Raw genomic sequence first — 26876 nt, 5'->3', positions numbered from 1 at the left:
CGCATGCGCGCTCCGTTACTTCCGGGTCGCCGCAGAGCGCAACCCAAAAATACTCATCCCGAAGCTACTTCATCCCGAGGTATGTATTTAGACTTGCGACTCCTATTTTAAGGCAGGAGTGCTACATTGGTTTCCTGATGCTGAGAAAAATATCTTCCCCCCACTGGTGGAGGAAGAGGAGTGCGGGGGGAGCGCTCCGCCCCCAGCAGCGCATCCCAATGGGGTTCCATCGCGGCTGCTCCCCTGCCCGCATTGGGCGCCACGCCCCTGCAGGCAGCACGCCCCGCTCCCAGGACGCATGCCAGCCCCGCCCCTGCCTGCACTCCACCCCCCCCCCCGGTGCCAGAGCATGAAGTTCCGCCACTGCTTCACCCTTCAGAACCTTCTACTTCACTATGTTCTACATCTGAGTTCTACCTCATCTCACTGTCATTGTAAATTCATGGGAATATGTCAAGCTTTTATTGGTACATCATAAATAGTTAGGACTGTGAAGTCACAATGCACGGCAATATAACAAAGATACTGCACTGTATGCATGTTGCAGCAGCGGATCATTATTAATTTGGGTCTTTATGGGTCTTGAGAATTTTGATATACTGTTTCAAATATGTTTCAAAGCTTTCAGAACCACGTAATAATAGATTATATCCTTTCTGAGAATACCGGTACTTGTTTAAATAGTTCTATTGGACAACAGTTCTCAAATCATAGAGTTCTCTTCTCATTGCTGAAGTAGAGAACCACCAAAAACATTGCCTAGTTTGGGCTTGTAGAAAGGATTGGCCATTTTACCTAGATTATTCTGATCAATTCTCTGACAAAACCCTATGCTCTCTTCACAGTCCAACATGTATAGAAGAAATCTAACCCTAACTCACATACCCTTTTAGGGAGATGCTAAAGATGGAAGTCTGTAAAATATGAGTAATATTAGACTGGAAGATTAAGCTTGCAGTCCTATACCTATTGACCTAACATAAAGTTCCACTAAACTCAGTGGGACTCTTCTAGCATGGTGGGAACATTGCTGCCTTCCCAGCTGCCCACACTATTGGCAGGTACAGCTGTCGTCTCAGCAGTGACAGAGCCCACTGCACAACCTGGAGGAGAGACACCTTTGCCTGTTATACTAGGCAATCACTGTTTCTTTAAGAGTATTATCTGGGTATTGGTGAAGATGTGTCAGTGAATATTGATGTGAATGGTTAGAACACCCCTCAGCATGTCTACATTTTCCTTCTTTCACATGCAAAATAATCTTAAACAAAGATTAGATCATTTAAAGTATTCTCTCACATTGGTTTTCTTTTAAAAAAAAATCACCAGAAAGAGTCAAAACAAAAACACTGACCATATGTGTTTCAGGATGTGAGCTGAGAAATGAGAATAAAGAAATGTGCAGTCTTGCACAACTTAACAGTGGTTTGCCTCAGCATGCTCTTTAAAAACAGTGGGATATCTAGTCTCAGCTTTTATCCAATAACATTTAGAAGATACCCCAAACACCCTTCCAGTAGACCTCAAAGAATCCGCAGGAGACTAATAGCTGGCTCTATATTTTCCAAAAAAAAGCACTATCTTATTTAAGAAGAAAGGATGATAGCATTATGTAGTTTACTTTGGCTTTTTAGTGTAGCTTTTTAGTATGGGAAAGAACAAAATAGAAGTGACCCATGCACGTTGATGTACAGAGTATTATTTAAACATATTGTTTTAAAATGAGGACACATTTACTGCCCTGTCTTGTTCTCTGTAATATAAGCAGAGATTTGCACCCTAAAAGCTCAAGATGCCCAGTCCTTTATCACTTACCTAATTTCCCACATCCACCTTAATATACATCGTCTGCTACACGTGTCCACGTTAGAAGAACAAGGCTCCACAGATATACTCTTCTGTAACTACTGCATGCCAAATACAGTGGTACCTTGGTTTATGAACTTATTCCGTTCCGGAAGTCCATTCTTAAACCAAAGCGTTCTTAAACCAAGGTGTCCTTTCCCATAGCAGCAGGGGACTCAATTTACAAATGGAACACACTCAACAGGAAGCAAAACATGTTCTTATTCCAAGGCAAAGTTCACAAACCAAAAAACCTACTTCTGGGTTTGCAGAGTTCTTAATCCAAATTGTTCATAAACTAAGCTGTTCTTAAACCAAGGTAATAATGTCTGAAAAGCAATAAATCTCCTACCTGGGTAGAAACTGTAAAATATTTTTCATTTGTAAAAAAACTGATGGCATTTGTCATGAAGGTTTTATCTTCTATTTATCACATTCATGTCACCTCTGCTCACTCTTCTTCAGGCTCTATCAATTCTTATCTGTCCTCAATAGGACTTGTAACTTGTTTGCTTCATTATCCCTTCTTTTGGCTAAATCACTCCACTTAAATGCACCAGAATGAACACCATCTTTACTCATGAATGCTGCATAACCTCTATATTCAACAGCATCTATCTATCAGAGAAATCACACATGTTTTCTTAGACCAGGATGTAAGCTGCACTGTGTTCAATAAGGCTTAAACTAATACACTTGTTTAGGATCCATGCCTAAACCCTTTTTCTTAAAGTAAGAGGCACATCTGTAGGCTCCGTGTCCCACATTTTGATCAAAAGACAAAACCACATTTTTTTCTAGTAATTATGGCATAGTGTCTGGAACTCTGTGTACTACATTTCATATTTTTATCTCTTATGGAAGTATCCCAGTTTTAACATCCCTTCCAATAATTGAGTCAGCAAGAATCAAGTGTCTGTATAACTATGATTATTTCTAAACTGCAATTCATTTAGTTTAGTTATTAGAATACTTCAAAATATACAATAGTTTTGAACTTTAAAAGTTTTAAATATTTGAATCTGTGTTTCGTTCATTGCTGTTAAAGCCTTTGGCTCAGGTACATTAAGGTATCTAGAATAATTTTGGAAATCAGGAATGAAACCTACAAAAATTATAAGCAACCACATTATTAGTTAATGTCTCTTAAACTGCTGTTATTGAATTATTAAATGTTACTTGTTAGTGAAAGTTACTAGTCAAAATTATTTTAAAAACATTTTCACAATGAAAATAAGTATCTGAATAATTAAAACTGATTGTGTGAATTTGAAGCAAATGGGCATTTACTAAGGGTATACATTGGTTTTGCGTGTACCACAAATTATGAGGCAAATTAGGGTGATTTGAGGGAAATTACCATGTTCCAAAGTCAGATTGCAAAGTGTCTTGAGACAGATGAAGGACTCCTTAAGCTTCTGAGTAGTTCTGTGGCTTATGCTTCTAAAGAAAAAACCCATGTCTGTTTTTTCCTCATGAGAAATGAAATCAAGCTGAGTTGGGAAACACCCTAAGAAAATGAGTAATCTTTTGTTTCGACAGACAGATCCAGCTGTTAAATCACAATACAGTGGTACCTCGGGTTACAGACACTTCAGGTTACAGACTCCGCTAACCCAGAAATAGAACCTCAGGTTAAGAACTTTGCTTCAGGATGAGAACAGAAATCATGCGCCAGCGGCGTGGCAGGCCCCATTAGCTAAAGTGGTACCTCAGGTTAAGAACAGTTTTAGGTTAAGAACGGACCTCCAGAACTAATTAAGTTCTTAACCTGAGGTACCACTGAGGTAATTATTTTCCCAGGGCACTCATAGTGATCTGAGGGAGGAATGAAAAACTTACCTAGCTACATGTCTGTTTCTATGCAAGTTCATGAAGAAATCTCAATTGTATCTCCAAAATCTATGGAGAGGAGGAACAGAAGCCCACCCCATAGCAACAAGCCTTGGTGGTAAAAGAGTCATTGCCAAGGAGTGACATTTCCTCTACCCCATGTATCTAGAGGATATGATTCTTATTGTACCCACCCCAAAATGATAAAGTCTGGCCTTTGGGGAGAACAATTGAAGCTATTGGTCTGAAATTTGGCAAGCTTCATTTCCTCAGAAAAGGTGGCCATGCCTGAACATTGTACCCAATTCTGGCAGAAAAATCAAATTGTTACAGACTTTTCCTTCATTGTACACTGCTTCAAAGATATTTGTTGGGAAACAGTTTATAAATTGTTAAATAAATAAATAATCAAACTTTATAAATTGCCCTACATGAAAGCCCCTTGATATATCTTCCTATAATCTGGCCAACTTAATCTACCCTGGAGGGATTTCTGAGCCTGGAAAATGCATGTGCTTCATCCAAAATGGGGGAAGTTATAACCAGTTTTAGATTTGCCAGTATTATGCTCCAGAAGCACAGACTGGAGAAAGCAGACAGTACTCAGAAACAGATTGGGATTCTTAAAAATGCACATATACAGGTTGAACATGAATATTGGGAGCATTTACTATATTTTATATAAAAAATTGAAAACACAAACAATTTTACTAATTGACAGAAAATAGTGAGACAAAATGTAAGTCAGCTGTCTAAGGAGAATAAGAGATTACCACATTAGTCTTACATATTTAGCACAGTATGAGCCTGACTTAGCTTAAGAAAAAAATGAGCTGCTGGTTTCCATGTAATTAAGAATGAATACTGAAAATAAACAATGAATGCGTATCTTCAAAACCTTTTCAGTTGTCAGATGCTTTGAAGGTGATCCAGGGTAGAAAGCCAGCATTGACTGTGTGGGACTGGATGAGGATGCACTGGCAGAGATGAATGGAAAACTAGGAAAAGATCCACTGCTAATGTGAATTTCAAGTTTTCTTTTCAGCCTAACACCAGATGTAAAGAATTTAAAGTACATTATGACTAGAAAATTCAACAACATTGCCAGACAGGTAGTGGATTCAGTATCCACAAATTATGTTGTCTTAATAGTCCCTGAGCATCAGGCTGCATAACAGAGCCAATGTGTGTATTTCTGACCTTTATTGGCAATAAATATATTACTGCATTTTATTTTCTACAATATGAAAAAATGTAACAGTTCAATGAAATTAATTTCATTAAGGCCCCAAAAGGCCTTCATACTTTGTGTCATCAGGGTCCTCATTTGAGGAAGAGTCATGGTTCAGGCTTAGGTAAGGCACGACACCCACATATTGTTACTATTTTGCATATCATCTTGTTTAATGCATTGTTCCCCAGGACCTCAGTTATATATATATTCCTTCATGGTCAAACTAAACAGGACACATCTTTTTCTTTTGCTGAAAGAGAATCAGAAAGATGATATTTGAATCATGGCTGTGGCCCTGGAGGGAGACCTAATTCTTTCTGCCCACCTTTTCTGCAACCCTGACTGAAGCTGTTACGAGGAAAACATAATATGAGTGCAGTTACAGATAGGTAGCTGTGTTGGTCTGCCATAGTCAAAATAAAAAAATTCCTTCCAGTAGCACCTTAAAGACCAACTAAGTTAGTTCTTGGTATGAGCTTTCGTGTGCATGCACACTTCTTCAGATACCAAGTATCTGAAGAATCATAGAATCATAGAGTTGGAAGAGACCACAAGGGCCATCGAGTCCAACCCCCTGCCAAGCAGGAAACACCATCAGAGCACTCCTGACATATGGTTGTCAAGCCTCTGCTTAAAGACCTCCAAAGAAGGAGACTCCACCACACTCCTGGGCAGCAAATTCCACTGTCGAACAGCTCTTACTGTCAGGAAGTTCTTCCTAATGTTTAGGTGGAATCTTCTTTCTTGTAGTTTGAATCCATTGCTCCGTGTCCACTTCTCTGGAGCAGCAGAAAACAACCTTTCTCCCTCCTCTGTGTGACATCCTTTTATATATTTTAACATGGCTATCATATCACCCCTTAGCCTCCTCTTCTCCAGGCTAAACATGCCCAGCTCCCTTAGCCGTTCCTCATAAGGCATCGTTTCCAGGCCTTTGACCATTTTGGTTGCCCTCCTCTGGACACGTTCCAGTTTGTCAGTGTCCTTCTTGAACTGTGGTGCCCAGAACTGGACACAGTACTCCAGGTGAGGTCTGACCAGAGCAGAATACAGTGGCACTATTACTTCCCTTGATCTAGATGCTATACTCCTATTGATGCAGCCCAGAATTGCATTGGCTTTTTTAGCTGCCGCATCACACTGTTGGCTCATGTCAAGTTTGTGGTCAACCAAGACTCCTAGATCCTAGGAGTGTGCATGCACACGAAAGCTCATACCAAGAACTAACTTAGTTGGTTTTTAAGGTGCTACTGGAAGGAATAATATGAGTGCTTTATGTTTCCCACCATAAGGAGAACAGCAGCTTTACAAGGGCAATTAAGATTAGGCCATGGTGCAGGTTGGGAGAGAGGGATCAGACCTCTTTCCCCAGCACCAGAGTCCCACAGAGATGCTTTTAGCAACAAAACAAACACCGGGGAGACAATGCCTCTCCCATGTCATATTTAGTTTGGCCCTAAAATACTGTATTTCATGTACTTTTCTATCTACACATATTCTAGATCTAAATGTTTCTGATCTACAACATTTTTACATTCATAGAATACAATTAAAAGACCTGTATAATCTAACGTGGTGCTGAAACAGCAGCAGCATTCTCAGCAGGCACAGTTAGCATTGCCAAAGGTCAAGCACACTTAGCCACTGAGCACCCTCTGGTGATCATTTGCAAATATTACACTCCCAGTATTTTGGTTTCAAGGCAGGTGTCTTGGTGGAGTGAACTTCATTTGTTCCTGGTTCCTCTCTGATGCACAGAATCTGCTTTGTGCAAATATACTGTCTGTGCGGTGTGGCAATAACACAGGTTCCCCGGACGTTTCACCGTCTATTGATCCCTATGCCACCACTTTATTTCTCACTGCCACCACCCAGGCCCTACCTGGTAAAATACGGAGTCCAGTCAGGGTTAAATTGGAACATAAACTTCTGTTTATTTATTGCAGTTTAACAAGTGTGTGGTTTCATAAATGGTCTCAGTCAATTACAAGCATGGGCTGCCTATCCAGACCTATAACTTCCGCTACCTGCTCTCACTCACTAAACTACCCCTCAGATATTTACTTGTCTTCCTAGCTCCTAACTGTTCCTGACTCAGCTTATTTCACTACACAAACTCAACCTACCCCCAGACTCTATCCCAATTCACTCCCACTCCAAACAACCACCCAACTCCCCCCTTTGCCCCTCCCAGAGCTGGTTTTATAGTCCCTCTGACTCCACCTCCCTGGGTTCTGATTGGGTACCTATTTAACTGTTTTAACTATTTCACCTCCAGCACTCTCATATGGTAACGTCACATGTGGAACCTTGTCTTAAATGAAATAATTAACTTACAATCATTTACATACGATGTATTAGTCAGACTATGAACACAGGAGATCAGGATTCAAATCCTCGCTCAGCCACTAGCTACAACTCACCTTAGCCCAGTTGCTTTCTCTCTATCTAACCTACATCACCTTATTGTGAGGATACAATGAGGAGTAGCTATATACCACTTCTTGAAGGAAGCTTCTTGAAAGGAGGGGTATAAGAAATAAATAAAACTTTTGATTGAAGAAAAAATGAATCCAGACTTAATCATGCTTAGAGTAGACATTGAAATCAATGGAATTGTTCCACTAATTTCAATGAATCTACCTGAAGCATAAATATGACTAAGGCTGCAACCCTACCTCTACTCTGCAACTGTATTTGAAATACCATTTCCAGTTCTAGCTGCCTCACCTCAAAAAGGATGTTGTAGAATTGAAAAAGGTTTAAAAATGGAAACTAATGATAAAGCGGCTGGATAAACTCCCCTATGAACAAAGGATGAAGTGTTTGGAACATCTTAAGTTTCAAGAAAAGGTGAGAAAGAGGTAACATGATAGAAGTTTTAAAAAATATGCATGGCACAATGAAAGTGGATTAGTTTTTTTCTTTCTCTTTCATAACACTATAACTTGTGGACATCCAATGAAGCTGAATGTGGACAATTCAGAACAGACAAAAGGAAGTACTTATTTATGCAATGCATAGTTAAACTATAGAATTTGCCCTCACATGAGGCAGTGACAGCAACCAACTTGGATGGCTTTTAAACAGGATTACACAAATTCATGAACACTAAGCTACCAATGGCTATTAACCACAATGACTATTGTTCTACCACCATTATGCTTCTGAATACAGTTGCTGTAAACTGCAGGAAAGGAGAGTGGTTGGCCACTGTTAGAACAGGAAGCTGGACTAAATGAGCCACTGGCCTGATCCAGCAGGGCTATTATATTCAGCATTCTTATCTGGGAATATACCACAATGAATTCAGTAAAGCTTGCATCTGAGTAGAAATGGTTAGGATTGCATTGCAAATCTGGATCGAATCCAATATGGCAGTAAACGAAGAATAAAACTACAAGTTGTTGAATGAGGTAAAAACACCAGAACTGAATAAGATGCTACAGGTAGTATCAATGAATAGTGATTGAATAGATTCAAATTACAAGAAAAGAGATTCCGACTAACCATTAGGAATACCTTTCTGACAGTAAGAGCAGTTTGACAGAGGAATGGACTACCTCAAAAGGTGGTGGAATCTCATTCACTGAAGATTTATAAACAGAGCATGGATAACTATCTGTCGGGATTCTTTACTTGTGATTCCTGCATTGTAGGGGGTTGGATAGTATGAAACTTGGGGTCCCTTCCAACTCTACAATTCTATGAAAATGTAATTTTTTAAAAAGAAAAGACTGTATGACGTATAATTAAAATATGTTATCACAGACTATGTCGTGGAAACTTACTTTTCTCATTATACTGTGAGGTATTCTGACATCATTAATGTTTTATTTAACATTATTATTGGTAACACTAGAATTATCAATCTATTGAAAGATGAAAAACCTGGTAACAGTAACTAAATGAAACAATCTGGTTTGGCAATATTTTAGCAGTAGCCTTTTTTCACTCCAGTGTTTTTAAAAATACTTTCACCAGTTTCAGGAAAGGGTGGGTTTGAGTAGGGGTTTCCTGAGGCTTTCAGAACACGATTTTAACGTAGCAGTGTGTTAAAAGGGGTCCCCAGAGAGTCTTGTTTTGGAACACACTGACGCCTACACATTATTATCTTTGCTACGTTCTGCAGTGTTGGGTGAAATGTATTTTTAATCGCTAGCAAAACATGCCTGTGTTTATCTAAAATTCAGAAAAGGCTAAATAATTTAAAACAAAATCACTTTTCAAATAATTACATGTACAATGAGCACTGAAACATAAAAGTCTAGTGCAAGTTAACAATAAAGGGTTGGTTAAGGATCAAAGAAAATATGTTTATTTTATTTCATGAATGCAAATAAAAAGTACTTTCGCTTTAACAAGTTCATGAATGGCTGTTGACAAATTCTTGGTATAAGAAATCTTTCCTCAACAGGATAAAGCTTTTTCCCGTAGAGGTTTATATATGTGGAACAGGGTGTTCACTGACATTATAAAGGTATAACTATAATCACAATACACTTTTATTACTATTGTTATGTGACAACAACACCGTGAAGATAATCTCTTTTTATTAGGTTATGTATATTCATAGGTGAAGAACTTAAAATAACTTGATTATAAGCAGACCTATGGAAATGAATTAACCATTTCTAGATGAATAGCTGTGTTAATCTGTTACAGCAAAAACAAAGCAAAGGCATTATGACACCAGTTTTACTGAAAATCATGCCCTACATACTTAACAGTTTACTTAAGGTTGTGGTCCTATGTAAATAAGCCTCATTGAACACAGTGGACTTTTATCTTCTGAGTATGCTTTCATAGGACTGAGTGACAAGCAATTTGAAACACTGAATAACAACAATGAATAATAGCAGTATATCCAGAGGGAACCCTAGTCCTCAGCACTGCCCATGACCACTGAATCTCCTTTCATATTGAGCTACTATCAAAACCAGATAATTCTCCCTGCCCAGTGGCCATTATTTTTGCTGAGATCATATTGTTATTATAAAGATATAGAAAGTAAAGGTAAAGGGACCCCTGACCATTAGGTCCAGTCGTGACCGACTCTGGGGTTGCGGCACTCATCTCGCTTTATTGGCCGAGGGAGCCAGCATCCAGCTTCTGGGTCATGTGGCCAGCATGACTAAGCCGCTTCTGGCGAACCAGCGCACGGAAACACAGTTTACCTTCCCGCCAGAGCGGTACCTATTTATCTACTTGCATTTTGACGTGCTTTCAAACTGCTAGATGGGCAGGAGCTGGGACCGAACAGCGGGAGCTCACCCCGTCGCAGGGATCTGAACCGCTGACCGTCTGATCGGCAAGTCCTAGACTCTGTGGTTTAACCCACAGCGCCACCCGCATCCCTGTATTAGTTTCTAACATTAACTAACTAGCAGTTATGGGTGCCCTTGCACCCCCAAACTCCGTTATCCTAGATCTGTAACAATAGACATGACCACCCACATGACCCAGGTCTCAATTATGCATTCCAGGTTAATGGGTTGATCTGACACTTAAGTTTTGAATAACAGCTGATTTGCCTTTCACTGATCTGGCATAAAGCAGCAAGGTGTTGAGAACCAATGGGAAATATGTAGGGCAAGCCCCTTGCCAGGGAACGACAAATAGATGAAAGACCAAATTAAGTACAGTATTAGCTGTTATAGATAGATAAAAAAAGGGACCCCTGACCATTAGGTCCAGTCGTGACCGACTCTGGGGTTGCGGCGTTCATCTCGCTTTATTGGCCAAGGGAGCCGGCGTACAGCTTCCGGGTTATGTGGCCAGCATGACTAAGCCGCTTCTGGCGAACCAGAGCAGCGCACAGAAACGCCATTTACCTTCCCACCGGAGCGGTACTTATTTAACTACTTGCACTTTGACGTGCTTTCAAACTATATATATAGATAGTTATCTATAATTGTAGCTATTTGAAAACACAAGTAAAGCTTCACTCTGTTATGCTCAAGAAGTCTAAGTTGGCAGTAGCCCCACTCCCAAATGGAGTTTCAAATAGGTGAGTTACAATGGCATAATTTACCTTGGTGTAAATTATATTGGCTTTTGATCTGCCCATTGGACTGCATTCAATGATGCTTTCTCCCAGACATGTATGCCTACCCTTTTACATAAGAGTAATCCCCACTGAACACGGTGGGGCTTACTCCTGAGTAAACATGAATAGGATTGTTTTCTTAATATATTGTTCTATGCTCTTTAAAGGAAGGATAAGAAATAAATTGTAAATTTCACAGATTGGTTGAAACAAAGGAGCAAACATCTTATTCTATTTATGTCTAGAAGTTTATCCTAGTGTGGAAGTCTGCCTTTAAAGGAAAACCAAATCTTTACTACAAGGCTACATTCCTTTCTGTTATGCAGCCTAAACATGAAGATGATGTCAGTAATGTACGTGTAGTGATGGTGTCCAGTCTATATCCTACAAAAAAACTTTGAAATGTAAATGTTTCATCTCTATAGTCATTTCCTCATCAACAAACCAAAACACTCAATAAATAAATATATTTAGTGACGAGCCTGATTTTTTTCTAGAAGTTTCACTAAACAGGAACATGCAGTTGTTTCTTTTTGTTCATCCTACATCACATCGGTTGGAAAAAAACCCACTTACCTATATCAAATTATAAGAACCTTTGTAGTTACTATTATCTTGAAAAATACAAACTAAAACATATAGACAAAAATGTTAAATTACTTCCTGCTTTGTAGTTGTTTTTCTGAATCCTTCAGACAAATAAAATTGAATGAAGTGTCAAATATTATTAGCACATATTTTTTGATAATATACCATACTGGAGCTGGAGAAAATGTGCCTAGTAGCTATATGGGAAGAAGCACAGCAGCCACAGAAGGGGCAGTGATAGTGGGTGACCCATAATGGCAAAAACACTGGTGTAGCATTGCCTTTCCCAAATCTGTCCTTTGAATACTGACTAGGAGAATGGTGCTAATGGCATCACTAGCTAATGTCCCTTGTCCTTCCTGGCATACTTATTGAACCAATTTTGTTGTGTAAGCTCTTGTTGGAAAGGACAACCTTTGAAACACATCCTTAAGTTGGTAATGAAATTCTTTTTTTGTCATTTTTAAGACTTTTTTTTAAAAAAAGGTTGTAAACATTTTTGGGATGTGTTGTAATTAGGTGCGTGTAATAAATTATTTTCATTTATTAAGAGTTTCATTTACTTCTTTACTCCTCCATTGTAATTACATTTGTTTATTTACACATACAACCACTTTTGTAAAAGCCCACCCTGGACACACTTGTTTGTGACAACAACCCTGAGGTCGTAAATAATCCCTTTTTGGTAGGGTTGCAACACAGCAGTTGCAGGAATTCTTGCATGAAGTCAATTATCTTGACCCATTTCAAACAGGTACCAGTATCTGAAGAAGTGTGCATGCACATGAAAGCTTAAACTGTACCCAGAACAAACTTAGTTGGTCTCTAAGGTGCTACTGGACATATATATATATATACACATATATATATATATACATATATATATATATACATATATATATACACACACACACACACACACACACACACATATAGGCATGTGGGCCTTCCTATTCCTCATGTTCACAATTGAAGGCAATTTAGGTGGTGTAGCAAGTATTAGTGCACATTGATTTAATGAATAAATGAATTTAATCTTTTCAATTTTTTAGTGAATAAGCATAGGCATAGCCAGAATTTTTGTTAGTGGAGGGCAGGCTTTTGTTGGGTGGGCAGAACCTCAGATTTGTATTGGTTTTGATTGATTTAGGGGGCAGCTGCCCACTGCCCCCCCCCCTTAGCTACACCCATGTGAATAATTTTTTTTCCTTTCTTTTTAAAAAATCTGTCATTAAATAAACTGTCATTAACCAAAAAGAATGAAAACATGCATAAAACAGAAACATATATTCCCCTGATCCACTCAAACTTGTTTGAAAAGGAGCTATACTTACAAGCTGAATGAGCGTAGCTGAAAGTCAAGCAGATGCCATGAGATCATGGGGAAGAGGTTATTCAATAACTGTTTGAGAATGTGTTCCACTTCCAACTGTGTCCCCTACAAATTTGGAGTATAGAATATTATCAGTCAAACAATCACAAAAGGTTCTGCCATGGATTCATTTCTCAATTATACAAGAAAGAATGTAAAGGAGATGAAAGGTGAAGAGAGTTAGATTTCTGAACATATTCTAGGAACTATAATCAATAGACATGTCTGGACTTTGAGAGTATTGAATTTAGCTACCCTGTGCACACTGGCAGATTTATAGGTATATGCCATATGTACAAAATTGGAGCCTTGTGGGAGGAGGAAAGGGCAAATGCTTGTACTGTTGGAGCAATCTGTTTTATCACTATGTTGATTCCCTCACTCTATTTTAAACCAGTAGTGGAATCATCTTATTAAACAGAGATTCTTCTTTGTGGAGGCAGATGCACTGTGTGCACACTAATGCCATTTATTTCTGAGGCTCATAATTCTGAATCATATTTCCACCTGCTCAGGCTGGGTCACGCCAAATTTGATTAGGCAGAATAATATCTGCCCCCTTAAAAGCGTCAAAAATTATTTACATTCGTCTGTCTCTCAAGTGTAACTTTTCCCCCCAGGGGGAACTCACAGGAACTCCATTCCGGCACCTCTCAGGTGAGCACCATTGCCATTCTCGGAGAACAAAGGAGTTATTCATGGCGAGTTCTAGCACCTCTTTTTCTAGAAAAATAGCATTGAGCCTAAGCATGACCTTTTATATAGCAAAAGAAGCAAAAGAAGTGGCTTTATGCCACAGGGTGGGCCCTTTCCCCTCACCTGGCTAGTGGTGAGAGCGATAATAGAGTGGTGTGTGAGTAGAAGCAAGAGGGAGAACCATGCTTGTTTTCTGCTCTCATCCAACCAAGACTATGGGACTATGGGACAAGCAAGGCGTTGTGGGGTGTCAATGCTAAGCGCCCCTGCATGATAGGCTCAGGTTATGTGTGTACTGTAAAATGAACCATATATCATAAAAACGCCAGAGTCTCCACTGAACAGAGATTGAGGTGGCATGCAACTGTGTTGTTTTTTGGCAGCCCAGGTTTGAATACGTTACTGAAGTAGGACGCTTAAGAGTGGCCAGTAGAAAGAATATCCGCTTTATTGTTTTTACAGTTTTACAGTGTATTGGCATTATAAAAAGCTTGTTATTCGCTTTTCATTGTGAAATTACCTCCAGGAAGGATACAATACCAAGATGGTAACACAGCAAAATCAAACAAAGCAAGCAAGCCAGACCGCGTTACGCAGCCACTTACAAAGCGCAGCTGAACCCTTTCTGAGGTGTTCCAAGGTTGCGCTGAGGTGTTTTTTGTCCGAGTTTGGACTGGCGCCAACACGTTATTTTCAAGTATAGGGCTACAATGCTTTCTTGGTCGCTTAGGCGTTTTTAAAGGGCTGTTACTCGTCTCTGAACCGCTGCTTTTGTTTCTCAGCTTAAAAAATAATAATAATTCAGCTTTTTTTTAAAAAAAAGCCTCACACGTCGCCTTTATTATGTTTTACTGGAGTTCTGCTGTCCCGGGGCCCTTCAGACGGTTTTAATGTTATTATCAGCTAGGGGCGTATTGAACCTTTGACACTGAGGGAAAAGCTGAGGGCGAAAGAGGGGAAACACCGCGCGCCACTCCCCTCACGCTCCCTCGACACGACGCCGAGAGGAGGGAGCCGTTACCTCGGCGGCCCTCGCTCGTTCCCGCCCGAGCTTTAACACTTCTCGCGAGAGCCATCCCGTGCGCACGCGCGCGCGACGTCACTGCCCTCGCTCGTAGCTGGCGGAAGGAAGAGGGAGCGGGTGACGGTGCAAAGATGGTAAGCGGCATTCAGTCAAAGAACGTGGTCTTGGGGCCGGGTCACCCTGGGGGCGTCAGGCGAACTGGCGTCACGATAGCCGGGGGAGGGAGTCCGGGGGGGGGGGTCCTCGCTCTATCTCTTTCCGCCTCACGAACATAGGAAGCTGCCTTAATGCCGAGTCAGAGCCGTTGGTCCACCCAGCTCGGTATTGTCCGCACTGACTGGCAGCGGCTCCCCGGGATTTCAGGTCCACCTGGAAGTGCCGGGGACTGAACTCGGAGCTTTCTGCGTGCGAAGGGGGTGCCCTCCTCACTCAGCTGCGACCCTTCCTCTCTCTCTCGAGTCGCGGCCGGGCTGAGTGGATCCTAATGAGAGATGCCCCCCCCCTGCATACTTCGCATTGAAGCCCCCTCTCTTTCCCTCACGACATGCGTTGTCTGAAAGGGGTTCCCGCCTGCCGAATTCCCCGGGATTCCAGACGTGCCCATGTCTTCACCGTGAAGAGGGAGCTGGGAATTCATGGCCTGGACGCTGCTATAAGTGGATGCGCCAGTGCCGGATTTACTTGTAAACTAAACAAGCTATAGCTTAGGGCCCCACTCTCTTGGGGCCCCCCAAAAAATTAAAAGGAAAACAACAACTGGATGTACATTTCCAAAATAAAACCTACATACAGCAATAGTGTTTTGTGTTGTGTAGGCTCCTATGATGTAAGCAGTGGGCCCCGCATATATTCAACACAAAAAACCGACAATTTGTTGTTGACAAAGGACAGCTGGACATATAAAGGGCCCCATTACCTTCAGTAGCTTAGGGCCTCATCAAACCTAAATCCAGCCCTGGATGTGCCCTTTGAGATTTATTTATTTTTAAAAAAATTGTTCCAGTTTCTGTTTTGCTTCTCTTTGTCCAGATTTCCCTTTTTATCACACTTACTCAGCAACCTCACTATTTGTATTTACTGGAGTAATGCTCTTGAGTAGAATTGTAGCCTTTTTCTTTATGTGTGGGCCTATGGGGGGGTTAATACATAAATGTAGCTGGTGAAACTCTTCCCACCAAGTCACTCTGTGCCAAAAAAGCATCACTTGCTAAATTTCTGTATGGTTTTTCCTGAGATGGAGATAAGAGGTGTAAATTTTTTCTTCGCTAGTCATATTTCTGCGTGGTAGGCTTTTGTCAAAAGCACAGAGAAAGAAAAAAGATCAGCTGGTGTCAGATACATCTGGCATCCTCCTTTGTATTCACCATGAACTACAGGTGGCGAATTCTATACAATAGAGTACAGATACTGACTCTTCCAGCACCAGGCTGTCAGTGAGGTGTAGTGAAGAATATAACAAACATCCATATAATGTAAATTTATAGCAAGAAGAAATGGTAAACAGAACAGCCACGGGTAGAAACATTCCAATTAAAGATAAAAAGGAATTGCATTGTGGGGTAACTGTTATCATACACAAGTTGTTGCTTGGGTTCACCATTGGTGTAATGGGTAGAAAGAGTTGTCAGATAGAAAGTACAGGGCTGAAATGCACTATCGACACCCGGCTTCATCATAACTTAAGGGATGGTGTAATATTTTTAAGGGGAAAAAATTAACCTACTCCAGAGCAACAAAATACATTTCCTCTGTTATGGGCCTACTCTTCATTTGCCAGTGTTGCTGGGTCACTGTCTTCTGGCCATTCCCAAAGATTTTGCAGGCTTACTTTGCAAACATCTCACTTCCACAGGGAAGCAATAGAACAGTTGTGTCAGTGTCGCTGTCGGAGGGATTTCCTGCAGTTCAGTCCTTTTATTTACTTAATCTATCCAATTTCAGACCCTGTGCTGTAATAATTCAGCTTGCTTTTAATTTATGCACTCCAAATATTTGCAAAATGGAGGTGTATGTTTGTGTAAAGGAAACGCCTGGAGATTCCAGCCAGGATTGTGTGTGGTGCATAAAACTATACAGACTGATTGCAAGAGACACAAACAATGTACAACTAAAATAAACAAGAAAAGCTGATGGTGGGAAAGGAAACAGAAATGCTGCTTATACTTGCTGGAATCCTGACTTCTAGTCCAGTCTCCTGTCCGGTAGCCCATATTGCGTCAGTTTGTATGTCTGTTCATAAATCAGTCTGTTATGTATCCCCTCACCTTTTTTGTGGACTTTTTTCCTGGTTTTTGTCTACTGCGGTGTGTTATTAATAGTAAATAACTGCTCACAACTGCATGTAAAGTTCCAAAAATGTGTTAGAGTCTGATCATAGAGAAGAAATTGATATGCTGGACAGAACAATGGAGAATAATAGTGTTCTCTCTGTGTTACAAATATTAACTAAGCTGATTTTAGACCCACTATTTCTGTTGCTTTATTTTTCTTATCTCTGCAGAATTAACATATGTTTATTTCTTAAGCATGTTCATGAAATCAAAAGGCAAGCAGAGTACCCAATATAAAAGGCCTGACAGTGCTCACTTTTCTCTTCCCACCTGCTTTGTACAATTGATGGAAGAATGCCTTTTTCTAAACCAGGTCGGCAGATTGGCACCTGGGGATTAGTAGGAAAGTGCTTACATTTTCATTAGCAAGTGTCTGGTTGACCAAGGCTTGCCATTATTAGAATTGCTTTTGGAGAGTTTGGTCCGAAGACCACTTCAAGAGCATCAGAGTGGGATTTAGAACATGAAGAACAAAGCAGTGTTCAGCAAATTAGAATACTTACATGCAAGACACCTGAGAGATTGTATTTGGATTTAAACTCTTTTACATACCATGAGCAGCAAGTAAGTGTTATTGGGGACCACCATGATGAAGCCATTTATAGACAGTTTGAGAATAAATCACAGTGGATTATAGTAATAATTTTATTATTTATGCCCCGCCCATCTGGCTGGGTATATTCCCCAAACTGAAATTTGTGTCCATATTTGGCAGATGAAGTAACTTTGGGAGTCAACACGCATGTATTTCTTTATTTTCTACAGGTCTTGTCTGCCTTCTAAAGTAGCCTAAATTTTGATTGGTGTGATCTCTAGTTAACAAAGTTACTAAATTAGACCCCATGGGTGGGATCCATCAAAGAAGCCCCGTGCGAGGTCTTCTGCTTGCACAGAGGGATTTTGCCTTTCTCTCCATGCCCCCTAACATTGGCGCTGGGAGAGTTGGGAGCACCCCCAGAACAGTGCAGTTGGGAATCATTCTGTCCAGCAAGCTGAAACGCTTGCACAGATGGAACATTTATAGTAGCACAAAATTGAATTCTACCCCTTGAAAACAAATGTACCTAGCAGCAGTCATTTTGAAAGCATTCTTGAGTTGTACATTCCTAATAGTAACTACTTATCTCTGTTTCAGAATACCAGAGCATTTGGATCTCAGCTGAAGGACTGTGTTCCAGTTTCTGATTTTTCAGCTGCTGGCGCATTTGAAAGCTGTGATGTGATAAATAGAGGGTAAGCATTAGAAAGCCATTGAAATACTTTGGTGAATTCCTTGTGTGCCTTGATGACGGAGATCCAAAGTGTGTTTGAAATGGTTTTTCTCTGCCTCCTGAATGAATTGTGTCCTTGGTCTGCTGTTCTTCAAGTGGGTTGTGTAGAGGTGGCTTGGTCAAGACTGTTGAGAGGAGAGAGGAAAAAGAAGCTCTCACTTCCCCACTCGCAAATGAATCCCATCAATTTGCAGCAGTGCTTACCTGGGAAGGTGGTGAGCCCCAAATAGGCCATCTCCACCTCTTCTATCCATCTTGAATAAAGGACTGCAGTAAGAGGAGAAGTCCCCACCCTGCACCTCTGACTTCAAAAGGAAAGGGAGCTCATCTCTCCCACGAGGGCTGGGCAGTTCCTTAGATACAAAACATTTGTTTACTAAATATTTGCGTGAGGTGATCTTCCAAAGTTACACCCGGTTATTTGTCTTCATAAATTTATTGACAGTGAGAGCCTTAAATATAGATTCTTTCCACAGAATTGTGGAACTAAAACTGGATCCATCCAAGATTTTGTGTCCGTCTCCAGAGTGCTTCCTGCTTGCCTGAAGTGGAGGAGCCAGTTCAGCCTCTTGAACTGGGTGGAAAGCTCTTTGCCTTCCTTCCTCCAGAAGCAGACAGAACTGCAGTTTCCCAGCAGCCTGCCTCATGGAATGAAGGGACCACGTGAATATCAGAGCTCCTACATAGCGGGAACAGGGTGAACTTGGTTTGGCCTAGTTTGAAGGTGGAATTTAGAAACTGATCCCATTCCCCTGAGACTCTGAGCAGAATCATTTTCATAGGTTGGGCTTGACAAGAAGAGAACTCTCTTCTGTCGAAACAGACCAGTGGCAGCATTAATCCGTAAACAGACCCCTGTGTTGCAGTATAGACAAGCTGAACAAAATAACACAACACGATGGCCAATAACAATGGCATTAAACACTATTTATAGACTAATACAAATGATTAGAAATTGCAACCAAAGTCTCTAAATCTTCTTAACCAGTTGCGGTAGAATAATTCAAAAGTTCGATATATACATAATCTGTCACCAATTATCGCCAGAACAGAGTTTCAGGGTAGCCAATCTGTTTTGTTCAATGCTTCATCACCCATTCTTGATCAATTCATCAGCCAGACTTGTAAGAATTAATATGAGAAGTCACAGTATCACATGAGCACTGATCCAGCGCATATTTTCTGCAGCGTTTATATTTACTTGCATGTAAGATTGGCTTGTTAAGAAATTGAACTGCATCCTTCTCATATTAATTCTTACAAGTCTGGCTGATGAAGAATTGATCAAGATTGAATTATTCTTCCACGACTGGTTAAGAAGATTTAGAGACTTTGGTTGCAGTTTCTGATCATTTGTATTTAGTCTATAAATAGTGTTTAGTGCCATTGTTATTGACCATCGTGTCGTGTATTTTGTTCAGTGGCAGCATTAGGCATGCAGTGCTTCTACATATATGTGGGCAGTCATTCCACTAAATACGTAGGCAAGGCATTAGGACTAGTTAAAATAAACCATAGCTCTTTCTTTGAAATGTCTCATGAAATGACAGCCAACATGTTGAGCTATATATTTGCTATCAAATATAATTGATAGGATGGACAAGAATGTCCTAATTAATCTTTTTTTTTACATTGTCCCTGTGATTTCCTCACATGTGGCATCAAACAAATCTGAATTTATATATTTAAACCTGCAATATACCCTTACAGTTTTGGCAATTTAAAATGTATACCCTGCACAATTTCTCCAAGCTATTACAGTGGTGCCCCGCAAGACGAAATTAATTCGTTCCGCAATTTTTGTTGTCTAACGAATTTTTCGTCTTGCGAAGCACGAAATCCCATAGGAATGCATTGAAAATCAATTAATGCGTTCCTATGGTCAAAAAAAGTCCAAACAAAGCCAAATTTGGTACAACAACAGTTTATTAACTGCTCTTTAAAGTCACACATACTGTAAAGAGCAGTTCAAAAATTTAAGGGAAAATAAATTAACTTTATAAACAAAACATGTCTTTGTTTTTAGTCAAAGAAAAAAAGTCACGAGACGTTTTCGTCTTGCGAAGCAAGCCCATAGGGGAAATTCGTCTTGCGAGGCAAATCGCAAACGGAAAAACCTTTCGTCTAGCGAGTTTTTTGTCTTGCGAGGCATTCGTCTTGCGGGGCACCACTGTATCTCATTTATGTAATGGATATTTTGCAACCACAGAAAGAATACAGGCGGAAGAAGACAGTCATTTATACTATCTGCATCCAGGGAGCTCCTTCCTGATTATCAGTTAAAATAAATTTTGCTCTGCTCCCCTGTATGTTGTAGATATTTTAAGAACCTTCTCTGGGGACATGGCTTGTTTATACTGGACTTTTCTCAGGCTTGTTGGACCACCAAAACACCATGCGAGCATGCATGCTTCCGTGGCGACACTGCAGAGTAAACGCTACAGTGGTGATCAAGTTTTATTTCAGAAAAATTGTCCGCCATTGTTTATTACTTTTAATGAAAATATGCCGTGCCTTTCTAACTCAAGGGACCTTCCAGAATTGTCATAAAGATACACAGACAAATAAGACCACCTGAAAAACAGATAAACAAAAAAGCATTGGAAGCATTAAAATAGGAGACAGGAAAAAATACAAAAGCGGATGATCTTCTCGTGGATAAGCTTCAAGGTCCTTGCACAATGCTGCAACAGTTTCTTGTTGAACTATTCAATTTCCCCTGTAATGTCATCTCAGGATATTTCTGAGCAGAAGATCCATTATGTAATTTTTCCTTAAGATGCCAAAGCGGACTTCGAATGCATGATGAATTCTGAGTCCTTGGATGGGTATATTAAATGTAAATCTGAACATAAAAGGGCTGCTTACCCCTGTAAATTTTCTACTTTTCCTTTGAGATGTGAATTTCAATTTGCAATTATACTTACACAATATCTGACCAGTAACTTATTCAGTAGGGCAATAAACAACTATCTGTGTAATGCATATTATATCTGAGCATTTTAGGTTGTTTTTCTCTTGTTTTTACACTTGTTTTTAAGTCACTTTGACTTCATCGTTCTGGAAAAAAGCAACCAAATAATATATTAATAAGGCCAGATCGAAGATGAATTGGGCTCAATCAAAGCATAGTATATCCTGTATTGCCCTATATACAATTAACTTAGAGAAAGGTTCTTATTCATTACAGAATTTTCTAGGTGCTCAGTCAGAAGATTTTAAAATCAGATGGTTGCTAGCCATTATGGACATGTTTGTTACATATCAAATAGCTTCAAATGGACTAGTTTTTGACTCAGAACAGTGTCAACTACCAGAGGGTTTTTTAAAAAAACAACTAAGTGAACTGTACAGTTTTAAGCTTCAATAATTTGCATTGCTGAAAATGTAAATGTTCATCTTAGTCTGGGTTTGTTCTATTGTTTTTTTTTTTTGTAATTTATATTGTTCTGGCACAGATCCCTGAAAAAGAATGCAAAAATCATTGCTAAGGCTGACACGTAGTTGTACTCGGGTTGAGTGTGGTGACTGTTCATTTTGTTTTGCCTATAAAATAAGAAAGGTAAAAAGTTTTATTATACATTAAACTAAAGCCAAAGTTGACAACTCATTCCTCTGCACACGAACTGACCCAGAGCCTATGATCATCATCTGAGGCCCTTCTTCATGTGCCCCCTACATGAGAGGTTCAGAGGGTGGCAAAGTGAAAACAGGCCTTTTTGGTGGTGGCTCGCCATTTGTTGAAAGCTCTCCCTGAAGAGGCTCGCCTGGCACCTTCATTGCATATATTTAGGTGCCAGGCAAAAACCTTTCTGGCCTTTTAAATGTGCTTTTTGGATGTGGGGTGCTACTGGTTTGTTTTTGTTTTTATTATTATGTATTGTATGATTAATTTTGTATTTTTATTTTTTGAACTGCCCAGCAAGCCTTGAATGAAGGGTGGTATACAAATTAAATAAATAAAAAATAGTAGCCCCACTGTAGATGGGGAGACTCACTTCCAAGAGAATATGCAAACAGGCATTAGACTTTACAGTATTTGTTTCCTGCACACACATAGCTGGTATCATTACTTCCACCCTACTAAAGAAGAGAGAATAGTTCTTTTATGTATTCTATGCCATTAATTCCAGACCTTAGAGCCACAAAACTTCTACCTGGAATTGCTATCCAAAATATTTTGTGAATGATACTTTGAGATAAAAGTTGCAGTACTAATACTGCACATTGTTTTTATAGCTTTACAAATGTGAAGAGTGAACTTTTCCCTGTTCATCCTTTGGAACTATCAGAGAAAAATGTAAGTACACTTCATCTTTTTAGACCGTGGACTGTAAACAGCGCAAGTTGCCCCATATCTCACGTCAGAGGTACTGTGCGTATGTGAAAACCATGTGCAGCCACTGTGTTGCCATTGGATTTACCCCACAGCTAGCCATTGAGGGTAAGGTAGCTGGTGAGGAGAAGAGAAAGAGAGAACTCCTGTCAATCCTAGAGCCAGAGCACTAAGTGGGCCTTGCCTGGGAAACAAGGACAAGAGCTTAAAATCTCTTTTTGTGCTAAATCTGCTTGGAGTTACTTGGCGGAAAAACAGCCAAGTGTTAGGGATGCTCTCAGGGGACAGTCCAACTGCCTGTGAGATTTCACAAGAACATCCCTGTATTGCCCAGGTATAGTTAAAATCATGCAAGTTAAATTTGTGTGTGACGTAGCCATACTATACACTTTTTCAGTTAACAGTGGATAGAAAACTGTTAATTTTACAGGACAGATACTTTTCTGACACTTGGCACCTGCTGTGTTTTGGGGGCAGAACTGAAACCTAAAGGCTGTGCTCCCAAAGCTACTTTCATAGGAGTAAGCCCAGTTGGGATTGGTGGGACTTCTGATCAATGTATGGGATTGCATTTTCAGTTGGAGGTCTTCCCTATCGGAAAGCTTTCAACCCATCTTGAAAGGGCAGATCCAAGCTGGTTGAACAGTGCATGATGAGCAGTACAGAAGGGTGGCATAGGAGATGGCACAGAAATCATGTGGTTATTGTAGTTCATAAATTGATGTATATTAACAGAGGGTCTTGAAAAGAGATTTGAAGGGGGAAAATAAATGCATGTTTGCAGCACGAGGAGCAAAATGTTAGCAGCCACAATGATGAATGTGGGAGAGAGAGAGACGGTGGGGTTGATAAGTGACTCAGTAAGGAAAGGAAGAAAGGAAAGTTGAAACAGGGAGATGTCATGAGGCAGAACCATAGAGGCTATCTGCCTTTATCCTCGAATCTCTACAAAGGCTCAAACATGCATGAATATTTTCTTCTTGTTTACATACTCTGTTCAACAGTGGAGCCTGGAAGAAGGAAAAGAATCCTTTTGAAATGCTTTTACTTACCACCCTTTTTGTCAGTGTAACTTATGGTGGGTTGTTAGGTCACATGACTGAGCTGAGTGGAGCTCAGAATATGGGTCAGTCTCCTCCTTCCCCATCCTGCCATTTCCCAGGAACAGCCCCTTTTCAGGTCTTACTTCAGCCTCATGCGGAATAGAGAATTTAGGCCAGCATATCTCCAGCTGAGCCAGGATGAGTCAGACCTGCTCATTCCAAACTCCTCTCATTTCATTGGATCTTGGGTTTGGAATGCTCCCACAATGGGCTTGGATGGATGGATCACTCAAGCATCTATAAGATGGCAAATAAACACACCTCTTCCTCTCACACACACCCTTCTCTAATTAGTCAGATGTTATCATTCCTTCAGTACTGAAAGTAATTCATTTAACATTAACATGAATGGGATTGGGGTTATTTGGCAGTATTTTACTTTCACCATGAGGTGGAGTCAGATGTACTCCGTTTGCCAGAAACAGCATGTTGTGGTGGATTGATAAGGGTGCGTATAAATTCTAGCTTTTCTGTGAGTGGAAGTATTTAAAGTAAGCTAGGAAAATACGTTTATGTGAAGCATTATAAACATTTTTTAACAAGGGAAGTCACATTTCCCCAATTGTTCTAGAACACAAGTATATTCTTAACACTTTGTTTTGTAGTTTTCATTGAATCAAGATAAGATGAATTTTTCTACTCTGAGAAATATTCAAGGGCTGCATGCACCGCTGAAGCTGCAAATGGAATTCAAAGCAGTGAAGCAGGTATGCTTTTTCATTTGTTTTCTGTAATTTGTTTTCCCCAGCATAATGTTTTAAAAGTACCTGATAAAATAGCATTAGCTTCTTACTGGTTTTAATGATTAAGACTTAAAACCACTGTAACGTCAGTGATTCATTTGAACCGAGAAAGCCCAGGAGTTAACCCTTTTGAACCTGGGGGTAGTGGAGATAAAGGGGAAGATCTGAGTCATTTTCCTCATACAGTGGTGCCTCGCAAGACGAAATTAATCCGTTCCACGAGTCTCTTCGTCTAGCGGTTTTTTCGTCTTGTGAAGCAACCCTATTAGCGGATTAGCGCTATTAGCGGTTTAGCGGCTATTAAAGGCTTAGCGGCTATTAAAGGATTAGCGGATTAGCAGCTAAAAGGCTATTAGCGGCTTAGAAAAAGGGGGCGGAAAGCGAAAAAGAATCGGAACACTTGCAAGACGTTTTCGTCTTGCAAAGCAAGCCCATAGGGGAAATCGTCTTGCGAAGCAGCTCAAAAACGGAAAACCCTTTCGTCTAGCGGGTTTTCCGTCTTGCGAGGCATTCGTCTTGCGGGGCACCACTGTAATCATCTTGTCACGTAGGACTGTCACCTGATTAATCTTTTATCACAATCCTGTGTATTTGGATGTAAGCCCCATAGTATTCAAAGAGACTTATTTGCAGGTAATAACACATAGGATTGCACCACTAGTTAATTAACCACTATCAGTTTATTCAGTTAAGTCGACATAAATAGGTATATTATAAACTAGCACCATTGAACTCAACAGGTCTTTCTTCTCTGTAGACACATAGAAGATTGTACTTATGATCAAGCAAGGCTTCATGTTGCAACTATACCAGACCTGGATAGCTCAGCTGGTTAGAGCGTGGTGCTGATAATACCAGTGTTGTGGGTTTGATCCCCCTATGGGACAACTGCATATTCCTGCATTGCAGGGGGTTGGAATAGATGATCTTCAAGGTCCCTCATTTGGGTAGTAATTACGCATGCACAGTTTATTTGTTGAACGAAATCTCCCTGACCAACTCTTGTACTTTATAGGCCCAGCGTCTTCCTTTCCTTAATAGTTCTAACCTGTCCTTGGATATCTTGAAAGGCAACTATGACTGCATTGGTTTCGAAGATATTCTGAACGGTAAGGAAAATTCCAAAAAAATGGGAAAATTCTAGTTTTTTAAAGCTACAGGGAAGAAAATGGATTGTAAAGATCACAAGACATCTCTAAACCTCAGGCCCTGTTCAAAGGTTGCTGCACCAATATGAAAACCACTTTTCATATGCTGGGCTCCCACTGTGTAGCCATGTGCTACACATGGCCGTTGCAACTGGGAAACAACTGTATTTTTTGTGCATTTATATCCCACCATACTTTTTAAATAGAATTCCAAGAATACATATATGTGGCTTCCAATCTAAGCATTAAGCAGACCCAGACCTACTTAGCTTCAGCAAGATGGTGGCCTGGTGTGCCTTCACACCGTACCCTGGGATCCTCATGACCTGCCTGTAGCCTTCCCATAGGTAGCAGTGTCTGGTTGGCTGCTGTGAGGAAACAGGAGACACTCAATAGGCCTTTCGTCTGATACAGAAGGGCTTTTCTTACATGGGTGAGCCCAAGCAAGTGCCTATGCAGAATTTAAAGAGCGAAAACAACTTGTCTTCAGGAGTACAATCCAGGGCTCGCATGAGATCTCCACTGCTGATAAAAGGTTTAGTTAGAATTTTATCACCTGCTGCCAAGGGAGAAAACACTGGCCTCTGTCCAGGCCCTCATTCCCAACCCTCCTACGTGAACAGTTAATTAGAGGTGTGCTGATCTGTTTTCAGTTCATGTGGGGTGCAGGGGGTTGTGTGGAGCAAATAGCAAGCCTTCTGCTGCACTTAGTTAAAAGTTGTATCTTGCATGCTGATACTTGTTCTTTCAAAGTTGTGGATTACTAAAATATTAAACCTGTTTTACAGATCCGGCACAGAGTGAAGTAATGGCAGATCCTCATCTGTTGGTTGAACACAAACTTGGTTTATTATAATGCACACATACTCCATCCTTCTGTTCATGAAAATGTTTCTTACCTGTGTCCCTGTAGGTTCAAGTAAACCATATTAAACGATAGCCGTACAGTGCTTGTTTTGATACACACAATCTCTCACCTACCTTGATAAAAAGGCACATTAAATGCTTAAATATATTACTTTTGTTCTGTGTTTACTGTCAGTACAAATGTCTTGTAATTGGGTATTTTTTTTAGATTGGGAAATACATCTCTATTCAGGGCAATTGCTGTTTCATGTCTGCAACTGTGGAACTGTAGACATTAAAAAGTCTATAGAAAAAGGACATTTTAGATTGAATGTTCTTGTAAAAGAACCTTTTGCCATATATAACCCAGGTATTTTCTGTTTAATCTTTCTTTCCTTGTGCTTGATGACTTGACATGCCATCTTTTAGAAACAATGAATAAAATTTTCTATAAATGC

The 26876-nt window shown here is 40.2% G+C and overlaps 2 protein-coding genes across 6 annotated transcripts in view; one reads left to right on the top strand and one right to left on the bottom strand.

Moving 5' to 3' along the window:
* The window catches only part of FLT1 (fms related receptor tyrosine kinase 1), a 138959-nt gene extending 124255 nt beyond the window's left edge, over positions 1-14704 (bottom strand). For 2 of the 5 annotated variants that reach the window (XM_083498858.1, XM_083498859.1), the window contains exons 1-2: positions 14639-14704; positions 12884-12987 (exon numbers count right to left, since the gene is read on the bottom strand). The gene's annotated coding sequence lies outside the window, so the exon portion shown is untranslated. The other 3 variants (XM_083498856.1, XM_083498855.1, XM_083498857.1) reach the window with 2 other exon arrangements.
* Positions 14693-26876, top strand: POMP (proteasome maturation protein). Its single transcript, XM_083499031.1, has 6 exons — positions 14693-14775; positions 18107-18204; positions 22482-22542; positions 24287-24388; positions 25440-25533; positions 26361-26876. The coding sequence occupies exons 1-6, from the start codon at positions 14773-14775 to the stop codon at positions 26426-26428; spliced, it is 426 nt and encodes a 141-aa protein (XP_083355157.1). The 5' UTR covers positions 14693-14772; the 3' UTR covers positions 26429-26876.

The sequence above is a fragment of the Podarcis liolepis genome, assembly GCF_965112155.1.
Source record: "Podarcis liolepis genome assembly, chromosome: 4".
In the NCBI taxonomy this organism is placed as follows: Eukaryota; Metazoa; Chordata; class Lepidosauria; order Squamata; family Lacertidae; genus Podarcis; species Podarcis liolepis.
The sequence above is the reverse complement of the archived record's forward strand: the minus strand, read 5'-3'. Positions and strand labels throughout refer to the sequence as shown.